General features: G+C 35.3%; 2 protein-coding genes across 9 annotated transcripts in view; one reads left to right on the forward strand and one right to left on the reverse strand.

Annotated features, from left to right (window-relative positions):
* The window catches only part of LOC123681626, an 80,973-nt gene extending 73,402 nt beyond the window's left edge, over positions 1–7,571 (forward strand). For all 3 annotated transcript variants that reach the window (XM_045619840.1, XM_045619842.1, XM_045619841.1), the window contains exon 3: positions 6,641–7,571. In XM_045619840.1, coding sequence (XP_045475796.1) covers positions 6,641–7,276 — 636 coding nt within the window. In that variant the 3' untranslated portion in view covers positions 7,277–7,571. The remainder of the gene's footprint in view (positions 1–6,640) is intronic.
* Positions 7,572–9,698: 2,127 nt separating this feature from the next.
* LOC123681628 (NAD kinase-like) overlaps positions 9,699–19,400 on the reverse strand; it is a 160,694-nt gene continuing 150,992 nt past the window's right edge. For 4 of the 6 annotated variants that reach the window (XM_045619846.1, XM_045619844.1, XM_045619849.1 and 1 more), the window contains 4 exons: positions 13,909–14,038; positions 13,187–13,849; positions 11,797–11,879; positions 9,699–10,699 (listed from right to left, as the gene is read on the reverse strand). In XM_045619846.1, coding sequence (XP_045475802.1) covers positions 10,489–10,699; positions 11,797–11,879; positions 13,187–13,849; positions 13,909–14,038 — 1,087 coding nt within the window. In that variant the 3' untranslated portion in view covers positions 9,699–10,488. Of the gene's footprint in view, positions 10,700–11,569; positions 11,653–11,796; positions 11,880–13,186; positions 13,850–13,908; positions 14,039–19,400 lie in introns of all 6 variants that reach the window. The other 2 variants (XM_045619845.1, XM_045619848.1) reach the window with 1 other exon arrangement.

Below are 19,400 nucleotides of genomic sequence, written 5' to 3' on the forward strand. Positions count from 1 at the left end.
TACGTGAACCTTGGAGGACGTGTTAGTATGACTCATTTGATGTCATTTGAACCATATTTGATAACGAGAAATCAATAGTTTACGAGATATCTATTTGAGTTCTTGAGATTCTTAAAAGATTTCTCACCTTACTTCAGTTTTTGCCAATTTTTTCTACGTTGACCAAATTTGATTATAATTTTGGATTATTTCCGTGGCTAGCAAGAAATCCGGAACACCGTCAAAAAAGACGAAGCAGTCAGAAGATTCACAGTAAATTTCAGGCGAAAAGTAACTACTGAAGAAATAAGAAAGAGGGCACGTGCTTGTGTAAAGAATGGTGAATGTTATTTCAAACATAATTTATGAATACATTCTTACTGAAATTTTGAGTCCTATTTGCAATAAAAAAGTATTTAATTCATTATTTTCCTTTCTTTGTTTCTTTCTCCTCTCAAATCAAAGTCTGCTGTAACAAAACTAGAGCCGCATTCTAACGGAAACTTTTTTAGGAAATAAAGAAGGAGTTTGGCAAGTTTTTAAAATAATTTTGTCGTACATAAATTGAGGAATTCGAAAATTTCAGGTAAATTCATATTAGATATTTAGTATTCTTTTTTTCATCTACCAACTTTGAATTCATACTAATTATTATTCAACATATAATACAGCATAGTTTTGCTTTTTTTCACATATCATATCCTCTTCTGATGAAAATAATCCAAATTTTAAATCAAACTTGGTCAACGTAGAGAAAATTTACGAAAAATGAAAATGAGGTGAGAAATTTTTTGAAAAACACCAGAGCTCAAATATCTCGGAAAAGTTGATTTTCGGTTAGCAATAAATATGGCTCAATCGACAGCAAATGAGTGATGAAAATACCTCCTTCAAGGTTCACGTCTGATTTGGAAACACCCTGTATACTTTATTATATATATGATTTGAATATTTTTGCGATGATATTCCGGTCTGATTAGGTACTTTGCTCATCCTATTCTGTCTAGGTTTTAACACAAAAATTAAGGAACCGCTATAACACTTAACTGAGACTTTTTTCTTTGGTGCCACGTGAAAGGTCTATGCCATTGTTCACGTGAAAGGTCTATGCCAATGTTCCACAATCAATTCAAGACCTCAAAGATGAAATTCGTGAAGCTTTCGAGGACATGCTGCCTCAAATGTGCGAATTGGTCATGTCAAATTGGCTTATATCGTTTACCATCCTTATGCATAGCTTTCTTGTTACTAAGGAATAAACATCCATGGATTAATCTTAAAATAAAAATATACTTTTTTTTCATCAAAATGGAACTTCTCATTGGAAAACGCTTTATAAATATACATGCAATATTCCAACCCATCGGATTTATAATCACAGAAATATTGGGTACCTATTTGTTTTCCAATATTCTGAAAACATTCTAGAAAACACTAATTCCTGTCCAATAAATAAGAGAATACAGAACGCAGATGTCTCAGAAGCAAAGATAGCTTAATTGTTATTGAACCATCCAGAACTAATCCAGAAAACTACTCTTATGTCAGTGAATACGCTATCTCTACTTTTATATGCATTCCCGAAAATATACAAGATTTTTGCCTTCATAGAAAGATTTGTCACTGAGCAAACTACATTATCTGTCTGTTCAGAACACACTCAGCCATTTAAAAATCAAACATTCCTAGATAAGATACGCATAAAGAATAAATCGACGATTGAATAAGTTGAAACAAATTCCGAAAGAAATGTTTTGAGAAAGGCGTCAGTGGTCGACCGAAAAAAAAAATTATGAATGGTTTTATCAGCTAGGCGGAACATGCATTGAAACAATAATGAATACACCTTTGTTTTATATAAGCTATAGTCCAATAAGTGCGTGAGAATTTTTTGCAGTTTTGACGATCGAATTTAACTCAATGACTCGAGTAATACAATTACAAGATTACAAAATTTATTAACTGTGTTGGTTGTTTCAGAATTGATTCACAGCTTATCAAAATTTGATTCGTTTGTTAGTTTTCTGGGAAGAAATATATTTAAAATCAATTTCTAGATTATATAAACCAGTTTTGGTATACAAAGAAATTCAATCTCTCAATCAAAATTTTCGTATTTTATCAGAGTAGGTATAACATTATTATAAAAGGTGTTTTTTTCAGAGCTATAGAACTTTAAATTGCAATAAAACAACGATGGATTATTCGATTGACATGAATTTTATTTATCCGCAAGATAATCTTGTGGCATTATATTTTAAATATGATTTTTGGCATATGACCGCCACGGCTGACTCGGATGTAGTCCAATCTGGACGTCCAATTTTCGATGACTTTTTCCAACATTTGTGGCGGTATATCGGCAATAACACGGGGAATGTTGTCTTGCAAATGGTCAAGGGTTTATGGCTTATCCGCATAGACCAATGACTTTACATAGCCCTACAGAAAGTAGTCTAGCGGTGTTAAATCACAAGAGCTTGGAGGCCAATTCATAGGTCCAAAACGTGAAATTAGGCGGTCACCAAACGTGTCTTTCAATAAATCGATTGTGGCACGAGCTGTGTGACATGTTGCGCCGTCTTGTTGGAACCACAGCTCCTGGACATCATGGTTGTTCAATTCAGGAATGAAAAAGTTAGTAATCATGGCTCTATACCGATCACCATTGACTGTAACGTTCTGGCCATCATCATTTTTGAAGAAGTACGGACCAATGATTCCATCAGCCCATAAAGCGCACCAAACAGTCAGTTTTTCTGGATGTAACGGTGTTTCGACATACATTTGAGGATTAGCTTTACTCCAAATGCGGCAGTTTTGTTTGTTGACTTAGCCATTCAACCAGAAGTGAGCTTCATCGCTAAACAAAATAAAATGGACGTAGTGCGCGATACGTATTCCGCATAGAACCATTATTTTCGAAATAAAATTGCACTATTTGCAAGCGTTGTTCAGGCGTGAGTCTATTCATGATGAATTGTCAAACCAAACTGAGAATAAATCACTTGACAGCTGTTAAATCGGTCGCCATCTTGAACAGCAATGCCAACTTAAAGTTATATACCTCGAAAAAAAAACACCCGTTATAAAATTTGAATAATTAGATGCATTCTATCCTATCTCATTTTTTTTTCAATTAAACTTCCGAAGATAATGAACCAAAAATAAATAATGGAATGAAGCACTAATTAAATTGTGAAAAGTTTCGTAGGAAAAAATGATTTACACACATGGGTTTTCTGATCTTGGTTAGTCATCTTTCTCTGAAGATGTGCTTGTTTAAAAATTATGAAAGCGTTTTAACTTCAGATACAAATAACATTTACATTATTATTTTCCATATTAGCCTTGACTAGAGATAACAATTACCACAATTTTAATCCTTCATTATTTATGTACTCAGGATAGGATATGATCTTTGATCACTTCTGCTATTGTTAATGAGAAACGGAAATGTATCTGATAAATCATGAAATATATATCTAGTACCAAATGGAATCTCCCTCATTTGCTGTTTCGTAGAAAAAAATTATCAATATCAATTGATATATTTATCATTAGTTGATAAGTATGACGCAAATACTGATCAAAAATGAAACGCTTAAAGTTTCACACCCTGTATAATGGGAAACCCAAGTGGCAACAACCACTATAAAATCTCTCTACTGATCTTCTCTATTGAAATAAATATAAAAGGGTGACAACCGCCCTTTATGAAAGAAAAACGTAAGATATTCAGAAACAATTGAGAATGTGTCCCCTTTAAGAACAAAGTTGAAGTGTTTCCGTATCTTTGAATGAATATATTTTGCTTCCGGGTCCACAAAAGCTTTGTTCAAACTCGTTTTTATGCAATGTTTTCACGAATATTTGCATGTAAAATTTTGTTCCAATATTCAGCCTCCTGGTGCCTGAACTTTCTGGTCTGTGACATGTTATGGAAACAGAATGTCGAGATACTTTCAACACAATGTCATTTATAACTTCAGGGGACAATTTTTTAAGGATACTAAAAGCATAGGAATAAGTGAACATTGATTGTTCCAATTTTCTTTCTTCGATATATACCTTTATTTATATAGGGTGAACAAGCAAGTTCCATGATTAAATGACAACCTTCTAAATACAAATATCAAAAAATAATACACATTTTTGCCATTATAATCATTCTCAACTATATCATTGCTATTGGAAAACGCTTTATCTTTCTATCGGTGTACAACTTTGCTTCCGCTTATTTTGCAATAGATTGCTGTAGCGGTAAGTGGTAGTCGAAATATATAGATCGTAGATGTAATGCAATAAGCTTAGGCATTTGTTAACATAACGCCATCGAAATATTAGTCGATTTGTGTCTGTATCACAAAGTTATTCTCGATTAAACATTTCAGCTTACGAGCCAAACTCTAGTCATTTGCGGGAGGTTTTAAATGTTTGCTTCAATATGAAGAAATCTGCGGCTGAGGCTCATCGAAAGTTCTCAAATACCTATGGTGAGTCCGCTATTAGTGAAAGTACTTGCTGAGAGTGGTTTCAAAGCTTCAAGAACGGTGATTTCGACATAGAAGACCAGCATCGCGGTGGAAGAGAGAAGGTTTTCTAAAAAAAATTGGAGGCATTTCTTGATCAAGACTTGTCTGAAATGAACAAAAATTGGGAGTGACGCAAAAAGCCATTTCAAAACGCCTGAAAGTCATGGAAATGATTCAGAAACAAGGAAATTGGGTGCCGAACGAGTTGAAGCCGAGAGATTTTGAACGGCGTTTGTTTGCTTGTGAACAGCTGCTTGCAAGATAAAGCCTCGAATTTCGGAAAAAAACGGCGGAGGTAAAGTTGTACGCCTATGTAGTAATTTAATAGGCATCTTTTCATCTGAAACACCCCGTATAAAATCAACATAACAATATCTGGGTTTTGATCCCTAAATTGGACCGGCGTCAGCTGAACTACCAAAAACAATTAAAAGCAAATATTTCATTTGGTACCACCATATCCCCCCTATGCGTCATCAGGAGAAGTGCACTGGATAAAATGTATCAGATTCCACATTCAGAAGTTATTAAATCAATTAGGGGCACTTGAATGCTCCTTGTTCTGGTCATTCAATTAACACAAAGCAGGCTATTGATGAGAGGGAATAAGAATATTATCAGACGTTCTCATAAATTGACAGCGTCTTTGCCTCTTTGTTTTGCGTTCGAACGCAATTTAATTCGATTTTATCTTTGACTTACCATTCAATTTTGTGCTCGATCCAGAGACATAAACATCACGCATGATGAAATAATCCAAGAATGGAACTGCTAAGAAACCTTTCACACTGACAGTTATTACTGAGTGCTTATCTTTGGAATTGATTCGGAAAAAATTGTTGCATTAAAATATGTAGATTGTTGTTACGCAGCATAACTGAATTCTGATTATCTTAAACGAAATCTTCCATTTGAAGATCTTCGGAGTTATACATATATCATCAATTACTGTGTTGTAGATGAATAATTAAAAAAAAATATATTGTTTCAACAACCTTGCATCAGTTAACCACTATTATTAAATACTAATGTAATGTAGGTAGTAAATTTATTTTAGTAATGGCATGACGTCATAGATGGCGAATCGGTGATAACAAGTGTATTCACCTTGAAAAAGCACTCAAAACAGAAAAATTTTAAAATTTGTGTTGTCAACCCTTTGCTATATTAGGCCAATTGAAAAGTCTCCAGTCTGATGCACAGATGGAGGTGCTAGTATTAAATACATATGATTTTTAGTTAGTAGATAACAACCTTCAAACGATACGTGTCAAAATTTGACAGCAGTCCGACCATTAGTTTGTGAGATATTGCGTTGTGAGTATAGCTACTTTTGTTATATGAAAATAGATGAAAAAAAAATAATTTCGTGTGCTGATGAAATATTGATTTTTGAGGGAAAAAAATACAGTTGAAGCAAAATCTTGGCTTGACGAAGAGTTTCCGGGGTCTGTACCAGAAAAACCAACCATCATTGGTTGGAATGCTAAGTTTAAACGTGGTGAAATGAGCACCGAAGAAGGCGAACGCAGTGGACGCCCAAAAGAGGCTGTCACCGACGAAAAAATCAAAATCGGGCTTCGAATTGCTTCTGCATCCACCGTATTCGCCAGATCTGACCCCCAGCGACCTTTTCCTGTTCTCAGACCCGAAAAGAATGCTCGCTGGAAAGAAATTTAGCGCCAATGAATAAGTAATCGCTGAAACTGAGGCCTATTTTGAAGTAAAAGGCAAATCGAACTACAAAAATAGTATCGAGAAGTTGGAAGATCGCTACAATCGCTGTATCGCCCTCGAAGCCAACTATGTTGAATAATAAAATCGAATTTCGCCAAAAAAAATGTGTTTTACTATGGTAGACCGGGTACTTTTCAGTTGACCTCTTATTGTCGATATATTCATTCTCCTTTCGATGAAACTAGGAACTATTGTAATATCCCTAACTTCTACTGATCATTCAATCGTTCTGATAATACCGCACATTATTTTGTCTCTACTGTTGTGGTGGTGAAAAGCTCTGCTGAATATTATCATATTATTATTATCTGTTCGCGGAACGAATTTTCAATATAAAAATTGATAGCAAATTTCTTAAAATTTTTAACGTTTTTTTCTCTCCATTTCAGACATCGACTGAGCAACATTTCGACTTATGGGTGAAGGCCATTGCTGTAGAACTGATTAGGCAAACTCCCCTCTTCGCTGTGAAATACCTAGACATCTTGAATCTAACCGAATTATCCAAAAGGAAAGAACTGGAAAACGCCAACTGCCCCTGCAAGTCCCAAGAAGAAACGAACAAAAATGATAACCCCAGTGAGAAGAATCCAACCCCTTGCCCAAGAACTGTCCAAATGCATCCCAAAGACTCCTCTACGTCATCCGACGTATGTCGAGCACCTGTCAAACTGGTGGAAGAGAAAACAGTGGAGACGATCCTGAAGAAGTGCCAGAACGTCGAAACTTACGTTCCGGTGAAGGAGAAATTGGTTCTTTTCGAATCGCTCTGCAGACTTGGAAGGAAAGTGAGGAGCACTGAAGATGTTTCTTACAGAAGCGACGTTGAAACGAAACGTGCTAGATCTATGCATGATCTGTCCAACGTCGGACCACACGTGGCTGTCCGCGAAATATGCAAATATTTCGAAAATAAAACAGACACGAACGATACAAAAAAAGAGACGTCAAATACCAGAAGACTTGTTTGTTCGGAATCGCAGCTACATAACGTAAAGAATTTTTCACAAATTTCGAGCAGATAAAATATACATAATCGTATTCGATGTTTTTCGTGTAAATATATCATTTTTTTCCTAATTTTTTGTAAATATTCCTGTTGATGTAGTATTAATTTTCGATGAAAAAATATTAGTGAGATTGAAAAAAACCAAAATAATGGATTTGCCATGTAACGTTAGTGAATTTAATGAGAGTGACATTTTTATTAATAATTTTATAAATTATTATTGAATTTCTTCATGATACTTGTTACGAAGTGATCTAATATATGAGAATACCTATATTAATTCCTTTGGAAATAAATTATAAACCAATAAATGAGTTATTATTCATTACACCCAAAATATTAAAAAAAGATGAAAAAGTAACAGAATTATATAGAATTCAAAATACCCTTTAATCAAAAAATGTTGTATCATTTGAAATGAAAGATATAAATAATCGAAATGGATCACTTTTATTTGAAGAAGATTTTCCATCGTTTCAATGAATATTTGGGCATTTTAAGAATAAAATTATATGTGAGTGATAAATGGAACGCTAGTTCAGAGAAAGGGCGTAGAAATGGGGTGTACAGAAGGTAATTACCCCTCAAGATTTCCAAAATATAAAATTGCAGAATTCTCACAAAGACGAAGAACGAAAATTTTTCCATAAAATGAACCAATAATCCCTTTTACCATCTGTGATTTTTGCATTTGTCATCGGTATACACTTTCCCGTTGTTTTCGGTTTTTTGTATGATTCTCGTCACAAAATTGCATTACTGTACTTATCAAAGAACTGAACCGAGTAATTCGCATAGATAAATTGTCTGGGAATGTGTTTCATTCAAATTGTAATTTATTTGTGAAGACATCAGTTTAGAATTAACTATATCTACACGGTGTTCCTCAATTGGAGGTACAAATGAATATTATAGATCTCTCGGATCATTTCAAGAAAAAAGTCCTATAACATGAGTCCCCAAACACTTACAGGTGTTAAAGTAAGTTTTTTTCCTCTCTAATATTTACCAACAATTGAAGAACCTCACAAATGATTATTGTAAGTATCATATCAAACAAAACATAAAAAGCGCATCCAACATTTCTCAAATGGTGGTTGCGCTTTTATAGTTTTGATTTGAATTTACCACCATTTGAGGAATGGTGGATGCGCTTTTAATAGTTTTCACTTCAAGTGACCACCACTTGAGGAATGGTGGATGCGATTTTTATAGTTTTTTGACTCTTCACTTCGATAGTAGTGTAAAGGCAATTAGAAATATGCGTGGAAATGTAGTAAAAAACTAAAAGAAATGTGATATAGCGATAAATTCAAATAGGCAGGTTGCAATCAAAGCACTGAGTTGACAAATCATTGATTCTAAGATGGTATTGGAGTGACCAAAAAAACTCAATAAAATAGGCGCGATAAAGGGTCTTTTCAGTCTGGGTTCTGAATCACTCGGAAATGAAGAGACCAACACAATTGCCAGAAAAGGATCAAAAATCCTTTTTTGTAGTATAGCCAAATATACCTACAAGGTTTCAGGAGAAGGAAAAACCGAAAGAGAAACGCTTTGGTGGAATTTTCCTGGGTTGGATCACTCCAAAAAGTTTCTACGAAACTTTGACACATACAAGTATCTGGAACTAAGCAAGAGTATACTAAACCTCCTCACAAGGCATTGTCGCCTCAGGAAGCACCTCATGAAAATGGGTCTAACAGAAAATGATGAGTGCAGATTCAGTGGAGAGGAGAAAGAAACTACTGGTGATGGAATGCCTCGCCATCACTAGCCAACGCAACATCTGCTTTGGAAACAGAACAGTAAGGAAGTAGCCTCCTTGAAGTCATCCCAGGACCCAGATACTGGAGTTCATTAGAACTCTGGAACTGGAAGGCGAGCTGTAGATCACGTAAAGGCGAAAAAAGCTCTGATGGGGGGCACAAGAGACCATTAGTTTGCAGTGCAATGGAACCTCCTTAAATAAAATCTAATCTAAAGACACCTTAGACCGGTCGATAAGCACAGCCATCACTTGTTGTAAAATATATTGTAATATTCGAAAATACATTAGACTTTCATAAAATAAGTAATTCTCATAAAATGATTAACTAAAATTCCATAAAATTTGTTTTACCATACAATATTATATGTTTATATTCTGAATAAAAATAAATACATAGTGAAAAGGTCCAAGTGAGATAGTAATAAGATTACCAAATACTGCGCTTTTATTTTCAGCAACTGTTGTTGAAATTATGACCAAATTGAGTTCACCATGTTATTCAAAATGAATTTCAATCAAGTGACGACCGAATCCATAAGAAAAAAATCATCACAACTGTCCAAAAATAAAAGTACTTCCACCTTTAAAAAACCAAAAGCTGCAAAACAAAAAACCACAGAGAAAACAACAACAAAGACACAAAGACAAGGAGAAATAAAACACCATCAACAATGCATACATATAATTTATCAAAATTCAATATTTAGATCCCACAAAACATCAACAACTAGAAAACGTTCTTTAAATGAAAATCTGGCACAATATTGGTCCTATATCAACTATCAACACCTAAGGTGGTTTTATTACCTTTCTACCTTAACCTGAGTACAAAAATAAAACGAGTTTGTCCAATTCAACCGTAAAATTGATATAAAAATTGGCAAACTGAATTTTCCTATCGAGTTATTGCCTAAATTATGAATGAGTTCTTCGAACCTTTGGTATATTGTGCTAATCATTCGTCAAAAATTGCTAAAATATTGCGTTATTGTAAACATTTCCCTAAAAGTATAAAATAAATAACAAACCTAATTTACATAAAAATTGCAATAGGCGCACCAAAATGTTTCCTCAAACTGATATAATACTGGGAACTTCTTGGGATTTCTTTTGCCAGAACCGTAGAGGATGAAAAAAATTACAACAAAACGTAGATCTTCAGTAAAAGAGAGCTTAGTATTTTATCCAGACCAGTAATTGGATGGAAAAAGAACTGTTTGCTTTCAGTTTGAGGGACTAAAACTACAACTTTCATTAGATTGTAATGTTTAAGCTCTTTCTTTAAACTGAATGATTTATGTTTAGTTTTAATTCAATTCGATTTATATGTAATTTCCATATTAGTGTTAATTAGTTAAGAGCTCCATACCTGTACATAAGAAGTATAAGGCTCTTAACTAATCAATGTAAATATAGAAATAGTCCATACATACAATGCTAAAATTTTTCTGTCTCATTCAGTTATCTTTTTCGATCGATTCGTTTTGATCCAGCGAATCTAAAGTGTCATTCGAACTGGAATGAGTGAGATCTGTCAATTCATCTAGGTGCTTCTGCTTCTTTCTAACGTTCCAATGTAGACATTCGGCCAGCGAATCGAACCAATCGGAAATCTGGTCTTGTGCGCAGATGCTAGGGACTGGGTAGATAGAGGTAGTCACTCGGAGGCTGAAAATAAATGAATAATTACATTTTAATAAACATCAAAAACAATTATCCTTTATATGTGCACTTTATTTCATTTTGAGAACCTATCAGTGTATCACATTAAATTTTTATTACTTATATTGTTTTCCATTGTGTATTATATAGAAATCGCTTGTAAATATTGAATATTGAATTGAAGAAAAAGAAAAAATGTATTCAAAAGACTCCAAACTTTTTTATTTTAGTTATATCCTCCTTCAGAAATATGGGTAAATAAATTTTCTGAAGTTATTCTGGAACACCCACTATAATTTAATTCGGTGTTAGGAGATTATTTTTCTAATAGAGATTCAAACTATTTTCTTTATACTTTTCTTTTATCAATATTGATGAAGGTATGTGTAACACCAACATTTGAAATGAAAAAAATTTAGGGAAAAATTCTAGAACATATGTGTGCAATGAAATACCACATAACAGATACTCAAGAGTTCAGAAAAATCATTGTTACCCTATTTCAGCATTGAAAAACAAAATTGGATTAAAATTCAACAACATAAAGTGCATCAATTGATTCAAACACATTTCATTATCAACCTTTCATGAAATATAGGTATCGATTTAAAGCATACTAGAATGAGATGGTTTGTTATATACACAAAGACTGCACTACCACCAACTTTGCAGAATGAATCGCATGATCTGTACAAGAAAGCTCCCCGATAGAAACAAAAATCAATGTTGATTGGGAAGTATTGTATGCAAACAAGATGCCACAGGTTAAAGAAAGATAAAAAGATTTTATTGTATTGAAATTCCTGAAATATAGAAGGCTCAAGCATTCAACATTCATTTTTGCCTTTTTCTTCGCCAGATCAACGAAATATCTACCTATCGCCAGGTTTGAGTTCCTGATGATGGCGTCCATCAAAATTAACAAAGGAGGAATTCCTACTACCTGGACTTGGAGCTATCTGCAAAAAAAAATGAACAACTGAAGAAGAGTAACATACATCATCTTCCCTCCACTGTCACTTAAGTGGTAACATAACATAATAGAACATAACTGTTGATGGTGGTAATGCATCCTTGCTTAACCTCTGAAACTAGATCATTACCTGTCACCGTGAAGCAACTCTTGTCTGTTTCTTCCGTCAAAAGACACCCAGGCTGTATTTCGACTGTCTGGAGAAACAGAGATCTGAAAAGTAATTAATGTCGTATTATATTATAAGGCAAGGTCACACCAGTAGGTTGAATGTAGGCATGAGGTGGCAGAAGGTTTGGAGTTGCAAGTTCTCTTATTCAAGTTTTTTGTATCATTCTTCATGTAACTATTAGATACCTACGAAGTCTATGAAATAGAGTGGTGAAAATTAAAAAAAAAGGTACAAATTAAATAAGAGTTGCAGGTTATTGCCTGGTAAAACCAATTATTAATTCAATTGGACATTTTTTTCGCTCTTTCACTGATTACTGGAGTCTACAAAGGTTGCATCTAATGTTTTTGATGAACTTTTGATGATTTTATGATAAGTTTTAGATCTGCTTAGGATTGTCTCTTGAACTGTTGGGATATGTACATTTATGTGTAGGTAAGGTTAGGTTTAGCAGGGAACTCTGACCAGCTGTCAAAAGATTTTTGACTGGCTTCTTTGGATTATGGATATATTTGTCTTTGAGGCACAACCCCAAAGTTGAATTCCATATGTCCAAAAAGCTTTAGTGATACATTTATACAGAAGGATCTTCAATGTATAGTCTAGATTTTATCCCATTGTGATTTCCATCTGCTACTTTTTCTTCATTAATAGCTACTTCGCAGTCAGCTTCAGATCAAGATATATGCCAAGATATATAATTAGTTAATTGATAGTGGAGGACATGCTTGTTTTCAGAGAGTGAATGTTACCTGAGAAGATTTTGCTTCATTGACATTCATTTCCATTTTGCAACCATATAAAATTCAACTGGCTGAGATGGGCAGAATTATAAATGTTATTTTTTACTTCTCTTGTCATCAAATCATTATCGAAAGTAAAGAGAAGAATTACAATAACCAAAACAATCAAAGAATACCCAAAAGAGAAATAATTGAATAACAGAAAAAGTAACACTCAAATGTTATAAAATACAAAAAAGCCGTCAAATAAGATCCAAAAACGTCGTACAGTTATTGCAAAAACCTCATTCTGGAAAGATGATAACCAATCGTTATTGGTGATATTCTCGAGCATATGGGTGAACAATTGTTTGAATTGATCAACATAATAATCCTTAACTCAAATTTGAGTAACATGTGTTGAAGAGATCGAGTAGAAAACTACCTTTAGATATGGCAGAGGGAAGCATAGATTAATCAAGATCTAGATGCACACCTAGAGTCCAGTAGTTGGACAACATTGAAGGACGGTTCAAGCTCGTACACTGTACTAAGCGAATCCCTGGATGAAGACAAGCTTTCCAAGAAAGAAATAATATCAAACTTGAAAACCAAGTCTATCTTACCTTGAGTTCAACACCAGCTGGCACCACAATAGGTCTAAAGCTAAGCGAATGGGGACAAATAGGCGTCACCATGATCGCAGGCACACTAGGATGTATCATAGAAGCACCAGCTGCCACAGCGTAGGCAGTGCTGCCCGTAGGAGTGCTAACGATAACACCATCACCTTGCACCGAAGTTATATGCTTCCCATCCAAAAAAAGATCTATATTGGACAAATAGGGGGAAGGTCCTCTGTCCACAACCACCTCGTTCAGCACCAACAGATTCGTGGGCTTCTTGCCGGCGGCGTCATCGCCCTTGCCCTTCTGGTCCTTCTTCATCACGATGCACCTCAAACGGCTCCTCAAAGTTAAGGCAGCGTTCCCTTCCAGGACGTTGTTCACCTGCTCCTGGAAGTTGTCGAACTGGAAGGGAGTGAGGAAACCCAGGGAGCCCAAATGGAAGGCCATCACCGGCGGTACGGACTCTTGGAACAGGTGACTGGCGTACAAGAGGGTTCCGTCGCCTCCCAGACAGATGATGAAGTCGATCTTGTCGGTCAGGTCGTCCTTGCCGTCTCTGAAGGTCATCAGTTTGTCCTTAATAGTCGAGAAGGCGCTGTACTGGTCCAAGAGGCTGTCTTCCATGACTTGGGCCTCGACGAATACGACCATTCTTTTTTCCTGGAAGAAGATGGGTTGTGAAAGTTTGGTTCGATGTCTGAAAGAGTGAATGTGTTTACCTGGATGAGCCATTGGACCAATTGGAAGAAAGGCGAGAGGACTGCCACGTCTCGTACCTTCTTGATGACCAAGACGGTTAGGGGAGGTTTGTACCACGTGAGTCTCTGACTGGCTGGATCTTGGATTGTCCTGGAAAAGGAAATTAACTTTGAGAATTTAAATATGCACGCAACTATCGGAGTCTAAGTTATTGAATATTCAAACTGTCGATATCATCTGAAATATTCATAGCTGGCTTAATGATTTCTGCGTATCCACTGTCTATATCGAATTTGAATATGTATATAGCGTTGATCAATACAGGTAGAGAGTACAGTAATTTGTTTTATACATTAGGTATATCGAAAAACGATTTATATGACATCATTATCGTTATTTCTCTTTTAGTTGCTTCACAATAATTGGATTCAACATTTATGAGGAGAGTCAGGTGATATTGAAGCACTACAACCTTAGAATCTACTCTAATCTTTCACAGAATACGCCCAAATATTATTATCTCAGCCATTTTGGCTGTTATTTTCCTTATACTTCAGTTTTCATTCGAGTTTACATTTTAGATTACAAAATACGAATACATAAAAGCTTCTCGAAAATTATTAGACTTATTTGGTACGAAAATCATTCAGTGCAATGTCCTAATCCCAAAAATATTGGAGTTGTACGTTTTCGAATATAAACAATAACGATAAACAACAGTGACTCTGTTTAGACAGTTTGCACTCATAGTGGTTAGGGCATCAATTTGAGAATACTGAGAGATCGCATGCTCCATCTTCGGAATCCGAAGGAGAATATGCTTTTAGAGCTGTCGTTCTATCATTTCAGGTTGTATGGTGTATTCTCTTACAGGAATTTTTTTTATCTTCAGTCTCAGGTACTTCAGGCCCTGCTCCCTCTATGCTAGAAGAAAATTTGTTTAGGGTCTTAGTACAGTAGATTTTCTGGTAGTAATTTATAACCTTTCTATATAGTCTTTATGTTAAGTTCTTTTTTGGATCTTATTTCATATTAATGACGGTCTCTTCTCATATACTCTCAGCCACTCCAATCACTAATCTTATTTTGAGTTCAGCAGTCATAGTCAGGATTTTGTATTCAATGAAACTTGGCTAACAGGAAATTGTAACAGTAGCACCATCTATTGCTCTAATCTCTAATAGCTTCTTTTTGGGTTACGAATAGTTCTTGAATATGACTTGTGAATTACCCTATATTTGTAGGGCGTTGACAATGCGAGAGTGGAATGCATAGCAGGTATCGCAGTATGGAAGATGTGAATGTTACAGTTTAGTTTTTCCGTTGTTGATACATAATTTGTTCAAGTTGAATCAACTGGTTGCTTCCTTGTCAACATCCTCTGATCTGGTAGATAAATTGATCATATCCTTCTCTAGCAAGGGTAGGGTGCATATAAAACAATGTGACAGTCAATAATCTTTGGGAGGTCGTTAATATAAATACTAAATACAAGAGGCCCCAGGATTGATCCCTGAGGGTTACCATGAGTGGCAGTTGACATGAAATATTTTCTTGGTGTGTGATGCCATTTATTACCAGTTTTTTCGAATATACGACGAATAGCGATAGTGCTATCTCTCTCACAACGTAATATTTGAGTTTTTCTATACAAATCTCGTGGATTGAGCTTGCGTTGTTTCACATCCATGGAAACCATCCAATATGTAAAAATATTAGTGAGATGAGTGAGGATTAGTTCGGTAGAGATGCCATACTCAGTCTAACCATTTACTGTTTGGTGACATATTTACAACACTGTCCCTAAATAGGAGATGGGACACAGTAGCAAAGCCTACACATAACACAGCCGGTTCTGATGGAGTCCTAGGAAAGTCAGGATAATAAATCTATTAAAGACAAAAGCATATTGGCAATTATTACCGCATCTCTTCTCGATTTTCCCAACCGTTTGTGACCCTGTTCTCGACCAACAACCTGGCCTTCTAGATTGGCCAACCGCGGTTACGACTCACCGGCGATTCCAATCTTGACCCCTTTTACTCCCACTCCAGATGGGCGTGTGGGCGGATTACCTCACGTCTTTTCCATGGAAATTCCTCCGGTTTCTCGGAAATTTCCACACGTCAGAAATTGGTAGCATTGCGACACCGCAGAAGAAGCGAAGGTCCGAGGAGAATCATGCTTACGCTACGTATCCTCTTATGCGGTTTTCTTGTCTTTGGAGTAATTGCGGTAATTAACATTCGAGGCGATGTACGCCTCTGGCAGTGGAGGCTCGTAAGGTGGAAAATTAATTCAAGTTTAATCATCAAGTGAATTTTTGGTTCTACTGGTTTTGGTCCAAAAATATCATTCATTCTTTGTTATTTTGATAATAATAACACAGGGTGCCCCGAGACTATGGTGCTAAATTGAAACAGAATATTACCCTTGAAAAAATATAAAAATTACCTAATATTTCTTTTCTCGAATGTTGTTTGTTGCAGAGATACAGGGTGTAATTTTTATTCATAACTTCCAGTTTCCAAAATTTTTCCATTTAATCTCAAAGAATGTTTATGTTCAAAATTTGCTTCATTTTGAAAAAAAAAAATACATTTTCAATTGCCATCAGTGGCGTACAAGAAGGACATCATGGTCCTATGTCTTCCTTTTTTGTCAGCCACTGGTGAAATCATGAAAATTATAATTTTTTCGCATTTCCCATTCATGTTTTCGTAGAAATTTATACTTGTTTGAATCCGGAAAAACTGTTTGCGCTTTTATGAATACAAACATAATATTAACGATTTTTCCAAATGAGTGGTTCTTAGAACCTTAGAACACCATATGTTCAGCTGTTTCTACTTCCGTTTCACAGAGCAGCAAGTATCTTCTGCTGACTTACCCATGTGGTACAAGATATTTGCACTGACAATAGCCTATCAGCAGTCCCGCCATTACCCGAATATCAGCTTGTAGCAGCTTCAAGAGCTTTCTGATACAGGTCGGTGAAAGAACCACAAACTTCTTTGCCTGAGCATTTGAGCAGGTTTTTTATTTTTATTTTCCTGCATAAAACCAAACATATCCTAAACTGCATTACATCATCCTTGTACAAAAATTTTTTATAGACTTTATGTCCTTTATGTTATGAAAACTGTAGTTAAGCAAAAATTATTTGCAGGAACTAGCAATTATATATAATTAACTAAAAACTATTGTAAAAAAAATATCCTGTATGAAAAACATGTAAATAAACTTTTCTTTCTTTCTTTCTTTGCCTGAGCAAGACCAGGGGTGTTCCTCCAAAGGGTTATTCTATAGTCCAACTCCCATTGTTGGATCTTATATTGATCTTTTCCAAGCCCACAGAAAGGTTATCATTGATGCCTTTTTCGCTTTTTCTTTTCCTTCAATGCCTCTGGTACCCATAGTAGAGTTACTTCATTCATATTATATTGTATTCTCAAATTGGGAGATTTAGTCCGTTAAAAATTTCTAGTAAAAAATGCAATCTGAAAAATATTTTACGTAGCCTTATCATTGTTGAACTATTCCCACTAAAGTCCATTTCTTCAACACAAATGTGTTTTTCTCATTTTTGGAAGCGTGTAATATTTCAGGCCTAAAAGCTTTTGATACATGAAAGACCCCCTTTAATTCATTGGACAAAGACTCACCCCCTGATACTTTCGCACTTATTTGGAAACGTGCCTAATAATCTATCTGATGACCTAAAAAAAAAGAGATATATTTTCACGAGCCGCCACTGGCCTCGCGATGTGTACAAGATAATTGGAGATCGTTAGATCCGTTCCATTAGGCGGATTTGTAATTCAGAAGGATAAATCGTCGATAACAACACGATGTTTCCAGAATCTGTGAGGAGTTCTCGGAAATTTTAAACAGGTGCTGCTTGATTGTTTGAGCTTTTTAAGCGATAAGGATATAAAACTGGCTTTAATTGACTTTACCGGCAATTGATACTCACCTGTGCATGTATTTTAAATGTATGTACGCTCGTTTGTGTTCTATTGGAACGGACCTGTAAGTGGCTAGAGTAATCAACAATAATACCACCAGGGCCGGCGCTAGGGGTGAAACAGTGAAGGGACTGTTTCAGGCGCCTCTTTTCGAAGGACGGCAATTTAGCTCAGTTTGTGGCCACCCTTTCATATTTATGAAAAAATATAGTCTTGATTCTTAAAAACAAAATGAGGTTGGTACACTTTGCTGCATTCATCAACATTCCTTCCAATAAAAATCTCCAAACCGTCTTTACTGATCCGCCCGTTCAATAAATAACACATGGCAACCCAACCAATACAAGCAGCATTGCCTATTACCCTAATTGAATGAGGGATGGAATGTATTTCACGAAGACGAAAAACAACACATTTACGTGGTAGTTGTTTACACACTCAACATATAGAAAATTCCTACGATTCTGAATTCGAAACTAGTTACTGATAAATGCTAAATATTTTCAGCGGAACATATGTTTTTAATCCCATTTAGTTTTCAAAGATTTGCATGCCTGACCGCCCTTTGTATCTTGTAGTGTGATAGGTAATCTTTCATCGATCGTACGCAGTGTTTTGCGAATGTGCGAATCAGATAATTATATTACTTACGCATTGTTCATCGGCGTCGAAAAAATCCAGTAATTTATTGTAGGTAAAAATGTCCAAAAAAAAAAACCCAGTGGAAACGACTTTAGAAAGAAACGATTAGCAAAAATGCTAGAGAAATAAAAAATGGCGAATTATCATCGGGGCAGGTGATGTTTTTTGTTGGGGGAGGGGGTGTTTATTACCAAAAGATTCTTTGCTTCAGGCGCCAAAACTACTCGCGCCGGCCATGAATACCCCCTTGATACTGAAAAAACAAGTATAACTTCTCTATTTCAGTATCGTAATAAGTTCATTACAGTACCAAAAATAGTGCTGTAATGAACTCATTACAGCATTGTTTTCGGTTATATTTTTCGTTTTGTGGTTGTCTACACTGACTTTCGATCCTGTCAAATTTCAACACACGTCAATTGTCAGTATAATACAATTTGGATATAGTGAAATGATTTGCAACATTATTCGCAATTTCTCTTAATTCTGTGGTGTTAAATCGATTTCGTCAGACATAATTCACGAATTTATTGTCTAATTATAAATTATTTCAGAATTCGAAATGTACGATTCAAATACAAATTCCGCGATCTGTGAATTTTTGTAACAATCATACCAACTTCCAAAATACAATACAAAAGTCACTAGGATGTAGAATCTAAATTTTTCATTGAATTTCGACAATATTTCACAGAACTTTACTGATATATCGTCTAATACTCGTTGCAGAAGGCAATTCCAACATTCATTTTGCATTTGTGTTGGAATAGGAGCCCATTCTTCAACTTGTTTCAGAAAATAATATTACAGAAACGATTCAAAATTTACCATCTTCCTAAGCAATTTCGAAATCTCGCTCCTTCGTCGCTCGTTTTTGAATTTCGCATTCCTGTTGGAAAAGA

Source organism: Harmonia axyridis, chromosome 6 (genome assembly GCF_914767665.1).
Source record: "Harmonia axyridis chromosome 6, icHarAxyr1.1, whole genome shotgun sequence".
In the NCBI taxonomy this organism is placed as follows: domain Eukaryota; kingdom Metazoa; phylum Arthropoda; class Insecta; order Coleoptera; family Coccinellidae; genus Harmonia; species Harmonia axyridis.